This window comes from Ostrea edulis, chromosome 10, assembly GCF_947568905.1.
Source record: "Ostrea edulis chromosome 10, xbOstEdul1.1, whole genome shotgun sequence".
Lineage (NCBI taxonomy): Eukaryota > Metazoa > Mollusca > Bivalvia > Ostreida > Ostreidae > Ostrea > Ostrea edulis.
Genome location: NC_079173.1, coordinates 9,402,317 through 9,414,674, shown reverse-complemented (window position 1 = coordinate 9,414,674; position 12,358 = coordinate 9,402,317). Strand labels below are relative to the sequence as shown.

Sequence of the window (12,358 nt, the reverse complement as noted above, 5' to 3'; positions counted from 1 at the left end):
TTAAGTTTATAATGCGAAAAACGCTTTTATTTTTACTGTATTCCAAACTTATTTCTAAAGTTCTGACATTTGTTTTAAGAATATCCTTGTTTTACGTTCTTTTGGAAGACAATGCCCTCTTGTATTGTGTTAATGTCCTCACTAATCTTGACCAATGTGAACCCATGTTCCTCTATCTTCTGTTTTCGACGCTCGTATCCCCAACCGATGCCATACCCATTTCCATTTTCACCCAAAGAACTCACTGGAAGGCACGAAAAAAGACTGAAAGGCATATAAAATTGTGCATTTTCGTCGTTAGCTTGCTTTTCGGGATAAGAGGACACGGGCGGGTCAAACACTGCTCCGTAACCATCTGGTTTCAGAACTCTCTTGAACTCTCTCAAAATATCGTCCACACCGTATGCATCATGGAGGACATCGTTCATGAAGACAAAATCAAATTTGTCTGTCCATTCTGGTGGAAGTTCAGTCGCTTTCATGCAACTATACTGAATGTTCTGCGGGCCACCTTTTGCAAGTTCCATCTTGGCTTGGTCTATGGAGACTTGGTCTGTGTCGATACCGTATAATGTACAGGTGGGATACAGTTTGGCCACCTCTCTGGTGTGTTTCCCATAACCACACCCAATATCCAACAGCGTGAAATCCTTTTCTGTGAAAGATATCAGAGAAATTTGAGTTAGAACAACGATCTTTATTACAATATCTCAAACTTCATTATTCATGTGATATGTATTTGCTATACATTGTCATGGAAATTAGAATAGGTCCTCAGTACCCTTTGCTTGTCGTTAGAGGCGATTAAATGGGGCGGTCCTTCCGATGAGATCGCAAAAACTGAGGCCCCGTGTCACACCAGGTGTGGCACGATAAAGATCCCTCCCTACTCAAAGGCCGTAAGCGCCGATCATAGGCCTAAATGTTGCAGGCCTTCCCCGGCAATGGTGATGTATCCATGAGTGAAAAACATCTAGACATAGGTTGTATTTTACAACGTAGATCCCTTTAACGACCATAGAATTTGCAAAACATTTGGCCTTAAAGGGAGTGATTCACGATTGTTCCCAAAATTTTGTTTTTCACTTCTAATGATTAAAATCTACTGTCTAATGTGTTTAAAAGATTTCACATAAAAATTAAGGTTATACATTATACCAGAAGCTTATTTCAGAGAGTTTATTATTTGTTTTGTAAACAAAGATTGCGGTATGTTATTGTTTACAAAATTTTCAAAAGAAATGGCTGTTGATCTAAGTTTATTATATCTTTCACATTTCAAGCGTTCTTTGGGTGAAATGTGTCATCTAAATGTTAAAATTTGTGACTATGCAAAATTAAGATGCTTTATATTACAAAATTAATATTTTACTATTTTGTTTGTATACATTAAAAGACTCGAGTTTTTGTTTACATAGCACAAATTTAAGGCTAAATATTACTTTTATTCTTGCATTCCGAAGGTCAAAATTTTTCCTGCCAACATTAAATGACTTATATTTTTAATGTTTAACATCAAAAATGAAAAATAATTTCTTCAAAAATCGTGAACCAGTCCCTTTAAAACACCGCTACACGTAACATCATTTTATTTTTGAATAACCTATCTCGATTAAAAAAGAATAATCATTACGCAAAATAAATTTTCGCGTATTGAAACACTTTAGAGCCATAGGATATATATATATATATATATATATATATATATATATATATATATATATATACATTTGTCGTTATCGTCTATGTTCAGAAACATTAAATTAATATCAAACCTTGTTTTAGCTCCACCACTGGGACCAAAAAATTCTGGTTCCAGGCCTGAAGTATATCTGGTGAGCGGTATGCGTCCAACCACTTCAGAAAGGGTTCATAGTATCCATAACCTGTGCAAGAACAAAAGAACAGTATGTTGCCAAAGGGGTGTTAGTATTAGATTATAATGATGTAATCCAATGATCTTTTAGTGAAAGACAATGATATATAAAACAATTAGATGCCTAGTACAATATAATTTTATTGACAAACTGTTCTTAAAAGAATATTCGAACTTTAACCTTTCTTTGTTATCTGATTGCGTTCAAGTCAGGTGTAGGTGAAGAAGTTCCTACAATTCGTACATTTCTCTACACTCAATAGCAGTTCATGATTTCGTATGAGCAAATCGTAACACAAATGCCTGGATCTAACATGTGCAATATATAATCCTACAAACACACACTGACCTCTTGGTCATGAGAAGATATAAAATAAAGAATCCTTCACCATAATTTCAACAAATTGGAATCTGCTCTACCTGTGAATGCTTACATATGGATATACGGATTTGAATCGAGGCAGACTACTGACAAAGGAGTTGATCTTGAAGGAGTTTCAACAGTCTCGTTAAAAGTCAACATTTCGCAAATTCAATGGTCGTTATACCGATCTACTTTGCCAATTGAACTTGTCATTGGGTCAAATGTTGTCTGACATGTTTCATACCAATTGTTATGCTGTTGTTTACATACTGATTTTCACTGCGGATTACTGCGGTATTTTTTTACTTAGAGGGCTCAAGGCGGTTGTGACCGGTCAAAGGGGGGTGTGCTTATTCTCCCTAGGCACCTGATCACACCGCTGGTATGTCCAGGGATCCGTGTTTGCCCAACTTTTAATTTTGTATGCCTGTAAGGAGTTATGAGATTGATCACCGCTCGTTATTTGCAATTTAAAGCATCTTTTTTTTTTTTGGAAAAAACACAAATTTAACATTTTACTTAGAGGATACTTAAAATGTGATATAGAATCATAAACTTAGATGGATAACCATACATTTTCAAAACTTTCAAAATACAAAAAAAACCATACCCTATTCTTTATTTATACAACAAATAAATCCTCTATAATCAACTTCTGTTATGATGTATAAAATTATTTATTTGTGAAATTAGAAAGACGATTTTGATCATTAAAAGTGAAAGAAAACAATCAATTTGATGAGAAAACTGAATGAAAGGTGAATAAAACGAACAGTGATCATTCTCATAACTCCTTTAAGCAATACGAGATAGAGAGATGGACAAATACGGACCCCTGGACACACCACGGGTGGGATCAGGTGTCTAGTTAGAATAAGCATCCCCTCTCGACTGGTCACACCCACCCTGAGTCCTATATCTTGATAAGGTAAACGGGCTTATCTGTAGTCAAAATCAGTGTGCCAAGAACGGCCTAACAATCGGTATGAAACATGTCTCAGAGCATTTGATCCCATGCTACGGTATATTGGCAAATTAGATCGTTATAAACGACCAAAGAATTTGTGAAATGCTGACTTTATAGGAGACCGTTGAAACCCCTGCACCACCTGAATCAGTCCCTTTCAGACTCAGTGAAATCCTAATATTTATAGATAATATATAACTAGGATAACTTATGTTGGACATGTGCGTGTAATTATTGACATCTTCATTTATTTTGTCTTAATTATAGGAGATTGTTCGTGAATAAAGAGTAGTTTTGGGAGTAAGTTTTCATAGTCAGTGTATCCAAGTTATGTCCAACAAACCATTTGGTCCATCTTCTGCAATAACATTTTCCAGTTTTGGAAATTGCTCATAGAAAATAGGAATGACGGAGGAAACGTCTCCCCATTGTCGTAATAAGGCTTCTTCATACGGAAGTGAGTATTTTCCGTCCTCGTGGAGTTTGACGATTCCTGCTCCTATCATACCACTGAGCCATTCTTGTAGGTATCTGTCGGAAAGAAAACGTGATTGAACACACTTTGAAATAAACACCAAGAGCAGAATACACCAGAACGTTAACGATCCCTCCTTCCTATTTGCTATATGTTTGCTATCCCTCCTTTGTATCTGCTATATTTGTTGTTATCAAAGCAGGGACTGCTTCATGTGACCATATTGTCAGCATAATCAGTTTTACAATAAATACTAAAGTGAGATTCTTTAGATAAAAGGGCAATGATAACGTACAGTGATCAATCTTAAAATTCCCATAAAGACTACAAAATTAAGAGTAGGGCAAACATTGACCTCTTGACATACCAGAGGTGATATCAGGTAATTAGGTGAGTAAAACCCCTGGTGATCGTTCACATCCGCCATGAGAAAAAACATCTTGCTGTGGCCTTCAGATCGAATTTAGAAACATTAACAAAGTTCTATCAATTTATCTTAATCTCTGTAGGCACTTGTTCTAACGTCTACTATGTCTCTTCATTTTGTTTTGCTTATAGGAATTATGAGATTGATCACTGTTCGTTATCTTCACATTTTCATCTATTATCAAGCTTCTCCGTCAACTTCCTATATTCATGTATCAATATTCCATTGTCACATACATGCGATTTTTATGCCTCTCAGCTGATTCTATATGCAGTAGCATGTCCTGCGTATGATCAGGTTTTCAATTAAGGCAGGCTGCTGCCAAATAAGTTGATGTTAGAGGGGTTTCAACAGTTGATTAAAATCAGCAATTGTTATCACGATCTTACTGACCAATAGAACCTGTCATAGGAACAAATCTTGCCCGACGTTTTTCTTACCAATTCTTAGGTCATTCTTTACAGAATGAATTGGACTACGGATTACTCCGTTTACCAGGTCATGCTATAGGGCTCATGGCGGGTGTGACCGATCGACAGGGAATGCTTACTCCTCCTAGGCACCTGATCCCACCTCTGATACATGTACATCCAGGGGTCCGTGTTTGTTCAACTCTCTATGTTGTATTGCTTATGAGAGTTATGAGATTGATTACTGTTCGTTATCTTCTCTTATCACTATTAAGAAGTAAGGATCTTATAACATTTCTTATTAGAGAAATTAATGGATTTTAAGGATTTTTAATTGTTATTATAGATATGTTTATATGTTATGAGATTGAACACTGTTCGTCATCTTCACTTTCATCAAAAGACAATTTCCAGAAAAATAAACCTTCATGGAAAATATATAATTAAGACACAATATTAAGCAAGGTGGATGAAAAATATACGTATATCTTTTAGGTCAATGAGATATCGGGGCATTGCACTAATGCAAGGTGAAGATAACTAACAGTAATCAATCTCATAACTCCTACAAGGAATACAAAATAGATAGTTGGGCAAACACGGACCCCTGGACACACCAGAGGTGGGATCAGGTGCCTAGGAGGAGTAAGGATCCCCTGTAATCTATCGGCTCACTCTGATATGGGAAGGAGAGATAAGAACATATTCAATAAACGGGGAAAACACCACAAACTTTACATGAATATGTTTTAGATTTATTGTATATCGTGAAAACATATTTAAAGAAGAAATTGAATTTAGTCATCAATCTTATCATATACTTGGTAATGATTACATAGATTTTGCACTGCGCGATATGAGTGATATCAACGACCGGTCCGAAACCCATATCACACCGGCGTACAAAAATGCATACATATCAATCAGAAAATTACGTATTTTCTTGTGATAATCTATGTATCAACGTTTTTATCACCAATGTGTCAAGATGTTTACTGTAGTAAAACAACGTATACTTTTTTACCATACATGTACATGTTGTTAACCAATGCATGTATCAAATTGAGTTTTAACTATCGTCAACTTGGCAATCAAGTTTTTACCGTTATAGTAAATCAATGTATCAAAGTTTTTACTATAATAAATCAACGTAGGAAGAGTATCAAATATTTCTTGATCTATCTTTAAATAAAGAGCAATAAATTAATGTGTATGTGGTAAAAATAATAGTACCATCATGTAAAATCAGTCCTCGAACCCTATATCAGATTACCCTCCTCAAAAACACTATTGTAATACTGTATGTATACAAGTTTTATTAAGATGTATAAAAGGTGCAGCATATGATAAATAGAATATTACATGCTAAAATTCATATCATATATCACATACGCCCTCGGTCCACCATATCAACCCTCGGGCTAATATGACATACGATATGGATTTTAGCATGTAATATTCTCTAATGATTAATTAAAAAAATATTGGGATATTACACAAAAAAGTAGACATTAAACCTTTAGGATTTGATCATACAAAGCTAAATTGATTTTGTTTAATCGTGAATGTGTGCATAAAAAATACAATTGGAACTGAAAACCCTTCATTATTTAGTTCATCAACCATATGAGGACGATATACTTATCAGGATATAACAACGCCCCCACCAAGCTTAACACATACTACGGAACCACTGCATTAAATACACATACAATGTATATACCTACTGGTGTTGAATGGCCGTTGAATTATTTCATGCGAATGACACAATATAGTCTATCAGGCAAACAACACACCTTCCCAACAAGTCATACATTACTGTGTGCAAACAGTTACACGTAACTTCGGTTCGACTTACCGTAACTTTTTCTCTGACTTTTGACTGAGTTCCTCTGCTGTGCAAGGTTGTTGTATTTTTATAAAGGCATCGATTATTCCTGTTTTGTAACCAAAACTAAACAGCAGTGTACTCAGTCCGTCTCTCACCATCTGCTTCAGATCTCGGGGAGTTGCAGGGCACGCCATTTTAGCTGTCTAAACAGATACCGTCACGAGATAAGAGAACACCTGTCCAGTGTTTGTTTTTTAAATCTTCTGGAGATCCATATCAACCACAGTGTCTCCTAAATACTGTTACACACATTACACAGCGATTTCAGTACATCAACACAAAAATCACTCATGTGAACGTTATTACGCCGCTATTGGACTGATCAACGACTGACTTTAACACGAGGAAAATGTACGGAGACCGTTTCCTGACATAAACATATACATATACAAAGTACAGAAACGTTCAAGTTATCCACACACTATAGAGTTGTTCATGTAGCTACGCAACTGATGCATAATGTATGCACGGAAGACAAGCGGAAATGATGTGATTTCAGTAAATTCGCTTAGGTTTATTATATTTTACATTTATTCAGTAATCAAATTGATAGTTTTGGAAGTTTTGATATTTTCACTATATATGTTGCATACATGTATAAAATATACAAACAGCAAAGGAGAACACAAAATAGTCGATATGAAATGATTAATTGATTGATTGATGTTATATTGTTTAACATCCCTCAATTATTTATGAATGGCTAGAGAATATAGTAAACTCATTCACTCATTCCTTAAATACGCTGATTTGGTACATTTATACATGTATTCTCGGGTTATATCTACGAAATCGATGCAAATATCTACAAATTCATTTGTATTTACATTTCCTACTGGGGGTATTTTTCTGTAATAACCTTAATCTCGGTTGAGATTGGGCTCGGATGAATATTTTGACTGACACCTTCACCGAATGTCGGTGCAGTCCTTCATAATTCATGTTTGGAAATTTACTTTCAGCTTCGGCCAGTTCTAGCAATTAAAGTGCACTAAGGTGAGACTGCTGTTCGCTTCAAATAAGTGATCTGACTGTTAAACTAATTCTCTATCACTCAACGCTATTCTCTATCGAGATTTTGTTTGATGCCAAAGACATGGTGTGCCCCATATTGAAACGCAAAGGGATAACGTTTCCCTTCAAAACTAAGTTTAGTAGACAATGGGAGGAAAGACAAACTTCAGTCTGTGACGTACATGTACCTGTGTCCAGTGTCCAACTTCCTAGCAGAATGCAGACGAAAAGCTGACATGCGGAATTGCATCAAGGGAAAACACGAAAGTAACCCCCAGAAAATAGAGTACATTCTTGCTAGGTGTGAGACCATAGTCCGGGAAAACAAGGGTTATGTTGACCCTGACCTATATACGTAATGGGGAGGAACCAAGAAGGGGGAGGGACAAAGTACCCAAACGATGCCACTTCAAGCGGATTTCCTTGAGAAACTGGGAGCTGACCAACAGGTACCTGCTAAGCCTGAAGTCCTTGAGTAATCTAAACCAGATGCTGTGTTTCACAAGAAAAGGAAAATTGCAGTTGAGGAGTGTCATTCGAGGGAGACAGGGGCAAGTTCAGAGACGACACAAACCTTTTACAGGGATTATTTGCCACTCACATTACCTCCTCAAGCTAGACATAGAGGAGCTACAGATCTGCCTTGCCAGGTTATGTAATGGGATCGACCGACTCGGGAGGACCAGGGAATTAGCTTAAAGAAGACTTGAGGAGATGGGGGATACGGAACTTCAGAAGGAGAGGCAACTCAGACGGGAAGCGGAAAGAAAGAACAGGGAGAGGTACCTCAGACGGGAAGCGGAAAGGAGGAACAGGGAGAAGTACCTCAGACCGGAAGCGGAAAGGAAAAATAGAGAAATGAAAAAGGAGGTCAGAAAGTGTCTTATTGTTTCCTGAACAGTGAAGTAGACTCGTGCATTTTTGTTTAAGAAAAAGAATCACCTCTCTTGACAATATCAGGATTGTACATATACTAGCTTTAGAATTTATGAGAAAAGTCATGTACATATGTTGTTTTGGTGTTTTAATTGGAATGTAAATAAGATATTCATTGTATATGTATTGACTAATGTGGATACCACTATAGATCTTAAGAGAGGGGGATTGTGATGGTTTTATATTTATTGTATCTGTATTTTTATCATTATTATTATATTATAGTTACTTCCGTTTGCTTAGGCCAGACCGGGTTTCTTATGCGCGTGCCGGGACTGTAAGACCCAACCGGTGGGGGATTCTAGAATGAAATAACAACTTACAACTTAAGAATATATTATTTATTCTTAAACACGGAAACTCTCGTTATTCTTTTTGAACACGGATATACACAGGGATACTGAAAGTCCCGTTACATTATTATTGTGATGTTTAGCAATGCAGTGACAGTACATTAGGTTGATACTTATTTATTTGATGGTATGCATGCTTAGTGATTTTAGTACAAATTTATCATTTAAGTATACGTACATGAGTTTATATTTACACTCATTATATATAATGCTATTTATGAAGTTAGGTGTAGGTATCCTTCATGTATGCAACTCGGTAGACAAGCTTCATAATTGTGTAATTACGGAAGATAACTCCATCTGCACCATGTATGGTTTTTCTTGTTTCTTGTTGAAGGAGTTATGTTTCTTTGCACATGTATCATGATCAGTACTTAGTTATCGTACATTTATATAAGTACAGTCGATAGTAATTACAGTCGTTAATGAAGTGAATTCTGTTGATAATATAGATTACTTTTGTCTAGTACATGTACATGTATGTGTACCACATCATGATTGACAATGCTAGGATGCATCATCATATCTGACTGTAGTAACTTGTATTTACAATGTTATTCTTTTACATTTGTTGTAGAAAATCGTAATCATTATACTCATCATACTCATCGACATCATCATAACAAATAAAAATGATACATATTTACAAAGAAACATTTCTCATCTCTGGCCAGTACATGACCACCAAAAATTCGAGAGTACTTGTACGTGGTTCAGATCCTCTCTCTGTAAAATCGTGCGCTGCTTTACTAGAATGAACGAATTGGGTTTATATAATGCCTTTTAAAGCTGATACAATGTTCCAGGAGAGCCTATTAAACTGACCAATGCAATAATTGAGAGAATGGGGCTCCACACGGGATAAAGTTTATTAAACGAAATAAACACGGAGGGTCAGTAAGATATATCAACAGGGGATACTTACTCCTCCTAGACACCTGATCCCACCTCTGGTGTGTCCAGGGGTCCGTGCTTGCCCAACTATCTATTTTGTATTGCTCGTAGGAGTTATGAGATTGATCACTGTTAGTTATCTTCACCTTGCATTTACAAAACAAGGAATTCACTGTGACAGCAGGATAGCTGCCAATGTACATATATACATATGCAGTATTCCACTATTGTCTTCATTGGTGTTTATTCGAAACTCGGACATTTGTTCAGCGCATGATCAATTCTGAAATCATGACGGACTAGTGACGAGTTAGCTGATGTTTCAAGGGCTTCAATAGTCTCGCTTAAAGTCAGCATTTCGCAATTTATATGGTCATTAAGTGATTCAATTTACAATTGGCACCTGTTACGAAGTTAAATACTGTCTGGCATTTGTCATACCAATTGTTAGGTCGTTCTTTACATACAAATTTTGACTACAGAGTACTCCATTTTCTAATAAAGACTTTTTCCCCCTAGAAATCGACATACATTTGCACAGAAGTAGATACAAAAGAATATGAATATATATAAGCGTACATATACATGTATATATAGATATATTATAATGTTCATTTTCTTTTTATGAGAGAGAGAGAGAGAGAGAGAGAGAGAGAGAGAGAGAGAGAGAGAGAGAGAGAGAGAGAAAGGGGTCAGTTGACTAATGGGGACCATTTTTCCCAGTCCGTTATAAATTTATTTAATTCATCCTTATAACATTACTGATTGATTTGATACAATTGTTTCAAATCATTTAGAAGGGCTTTAACTGTTAGCTGATTTTTTGGCATCTATTCCTATATATAAATATTTTTATTATTATAAGTAATGCATTGTATGACCTGAAATGTTTTTGTTTTGTATCACCAAATATAAAAGTTTTGACATCAAATTCTATTTCAATCTCTTTTGAATTGCAATATCTGATAAATTCTGATAATAATTGTTGTACTTTTGGACAATCCCAAAGTAAATGGTAAATTGTTTCTTCTTCCCTCTCATAAAATGTGCATAGTTTAGAATCTACTCTACTTAATTTGTACATGTAGCTATTAGTAGTTAAAATGTGGTGGTTAACTCTGTATTGAAACCATAATAATTTGGAATCCAATGTAGTCAAGAATGGCAGGTAAAAGATTGCATCCCATTGGTTATCAGAGGTAATGAAATATATACTCCATTTCTTTTTTCCTGTGGGTATAGCATCTAATTTATTGAGAGTATCATACATAGGTTTCAACCCTTTCTTTGTTAAAAAAACCCAGTTTGATATTCAAGGGGATAAGGGGCACAGATACTTTATTTGTAAAGTTATACTTTTTCATATCTGTGGCTACTACTTGTGCTATACCCTTATATGTTAAAAAATTCATTTGTAGGCTAAATCTGTTTTGAAATATTTTAAAATTTAACATTTCTCCTTTTTCGTCAAGTAGATGGATCAACATTTTTATTCCTTTATCATTCCATGTTTTATATAAGATGGACTGACTTTCTATCTTGAACTTATGGTTATTCCATAAAGGTTAGATCATATAGTCCTCCCAAGATTTAATGACAACTTTTTCTTGAATTTCCTTGAAAGCCACCATGACATCTTTCTAGAAGTCATTTTTTACATTTTCAACTATCTGTAAGATATAGTCTGAACCTGTATTTATTAATTTGTCCAAGTTTACATTATTTCTAAGGAGACTTTTCCATTTTGAGTTGTCCTCCATAACCAATCTCCTTATCCAAGTCGACTTTAGTCCTTTGATATAACAATCTAGATCAACCATTTTTAGTCTCCAATATACATACTTTTGTGTGGCAACTTTTCTCTTAATTTTATCAGATTTTGAATTTCAGACAAATTCAAATACATTTCTTTTATGAAAGCACTCTTTGGGTTTGGTAAGGCAATAAATGAATCATTTAGTTGTGAGATTAGGAGTTATTTTCCCAATTAGAGTCAACTTTCGTTTACTCCACTGGTCAATAATTTCAAAATTTTATTTAAATCCACATCAAAACGGATTCCTGGTAGTTTAAATTGAGTTGTCCATTTGAAATTCATATCAGAACATAATCTTTCATCTGAAATTTTTTTTTACTTCCTATCCATGCAATCTGAGTTTTATCTCGGTTTATTTTACGACCAGATAATTTATAAAATTCATTAAGTTCTTTCAAAGTTTCTCTCAATGATTCTTCAGATCCATCAAGGATAATGGATGTGTCATCTGCGTACTGTGATATTAGATATTCTGTGTTATTGATTAGAATTCCCTTTAAACTTTTGTTATTTTAAAGTTTTATAGCCAAAATTTCAGCGCATAATAAGAATATACAAGGTGATAGTGGGTCCCCTTGCTTACAGCCACGTCCTAGTTTAAAGAAATTAGATATAAAGCCAGCTTGTGTCACACATGAAACCGCATTATAGTTAAATGTTGTAATCCAACAACAGAAAGAAGGTCCAAAATTGAAGTGTTGCAAAGTATCTTTTATAAATTTCCAAGAAACAGAATCAAAGGCTTTTTCAAAATCTATCATAACTAGCACTCCGGGAATATGATTTGTTTCTGTATAACTCATTAGATCATATATTAGTCTATTGTTTTTTCCTATGTACCTTCAAGGTATGAAACCTGTTTGGTCATTACTAATAATTTTACTAAGTACAGTTTTTATTCTTCTTGCTATACAACCTGACCCAATTTTATATGT

At 35.1% G+C, this 12,358-nt stretch overlaps 1 protein-coding gene across 1 annotated transcript; it reads right to left on the bottom strand.

Annotated features, from left to right (window-relative positions):
* LOC130046358 (demethylmenaquinone methyltransferase-like) lies at nucleotides 1–6,784 on the bottom strand. Its single transcript, XM_048899985.2, has 4 exons — nucleotides 6,378–6,784; nucleotides 3,551–3,738; nucleotides 1,776–1,886; nucleotides 1–655 (listed from the first exon to the last, which is right to left on the bottom strand). Exons 1-4 carry the CDS (start codon nucleotides 6,542–6,544, stop codon nucleotides 75–77), a joined length of 1,047 nt encoding a protein of 348 aa, XP_048755942.2. The 5' UTR covers nucleotides 6,545–6,784; the 3' UTR covers nucleotides 1–74.
* Nucleotides 6,785–12,358: the final 5,574 nt, after the last annotated feature.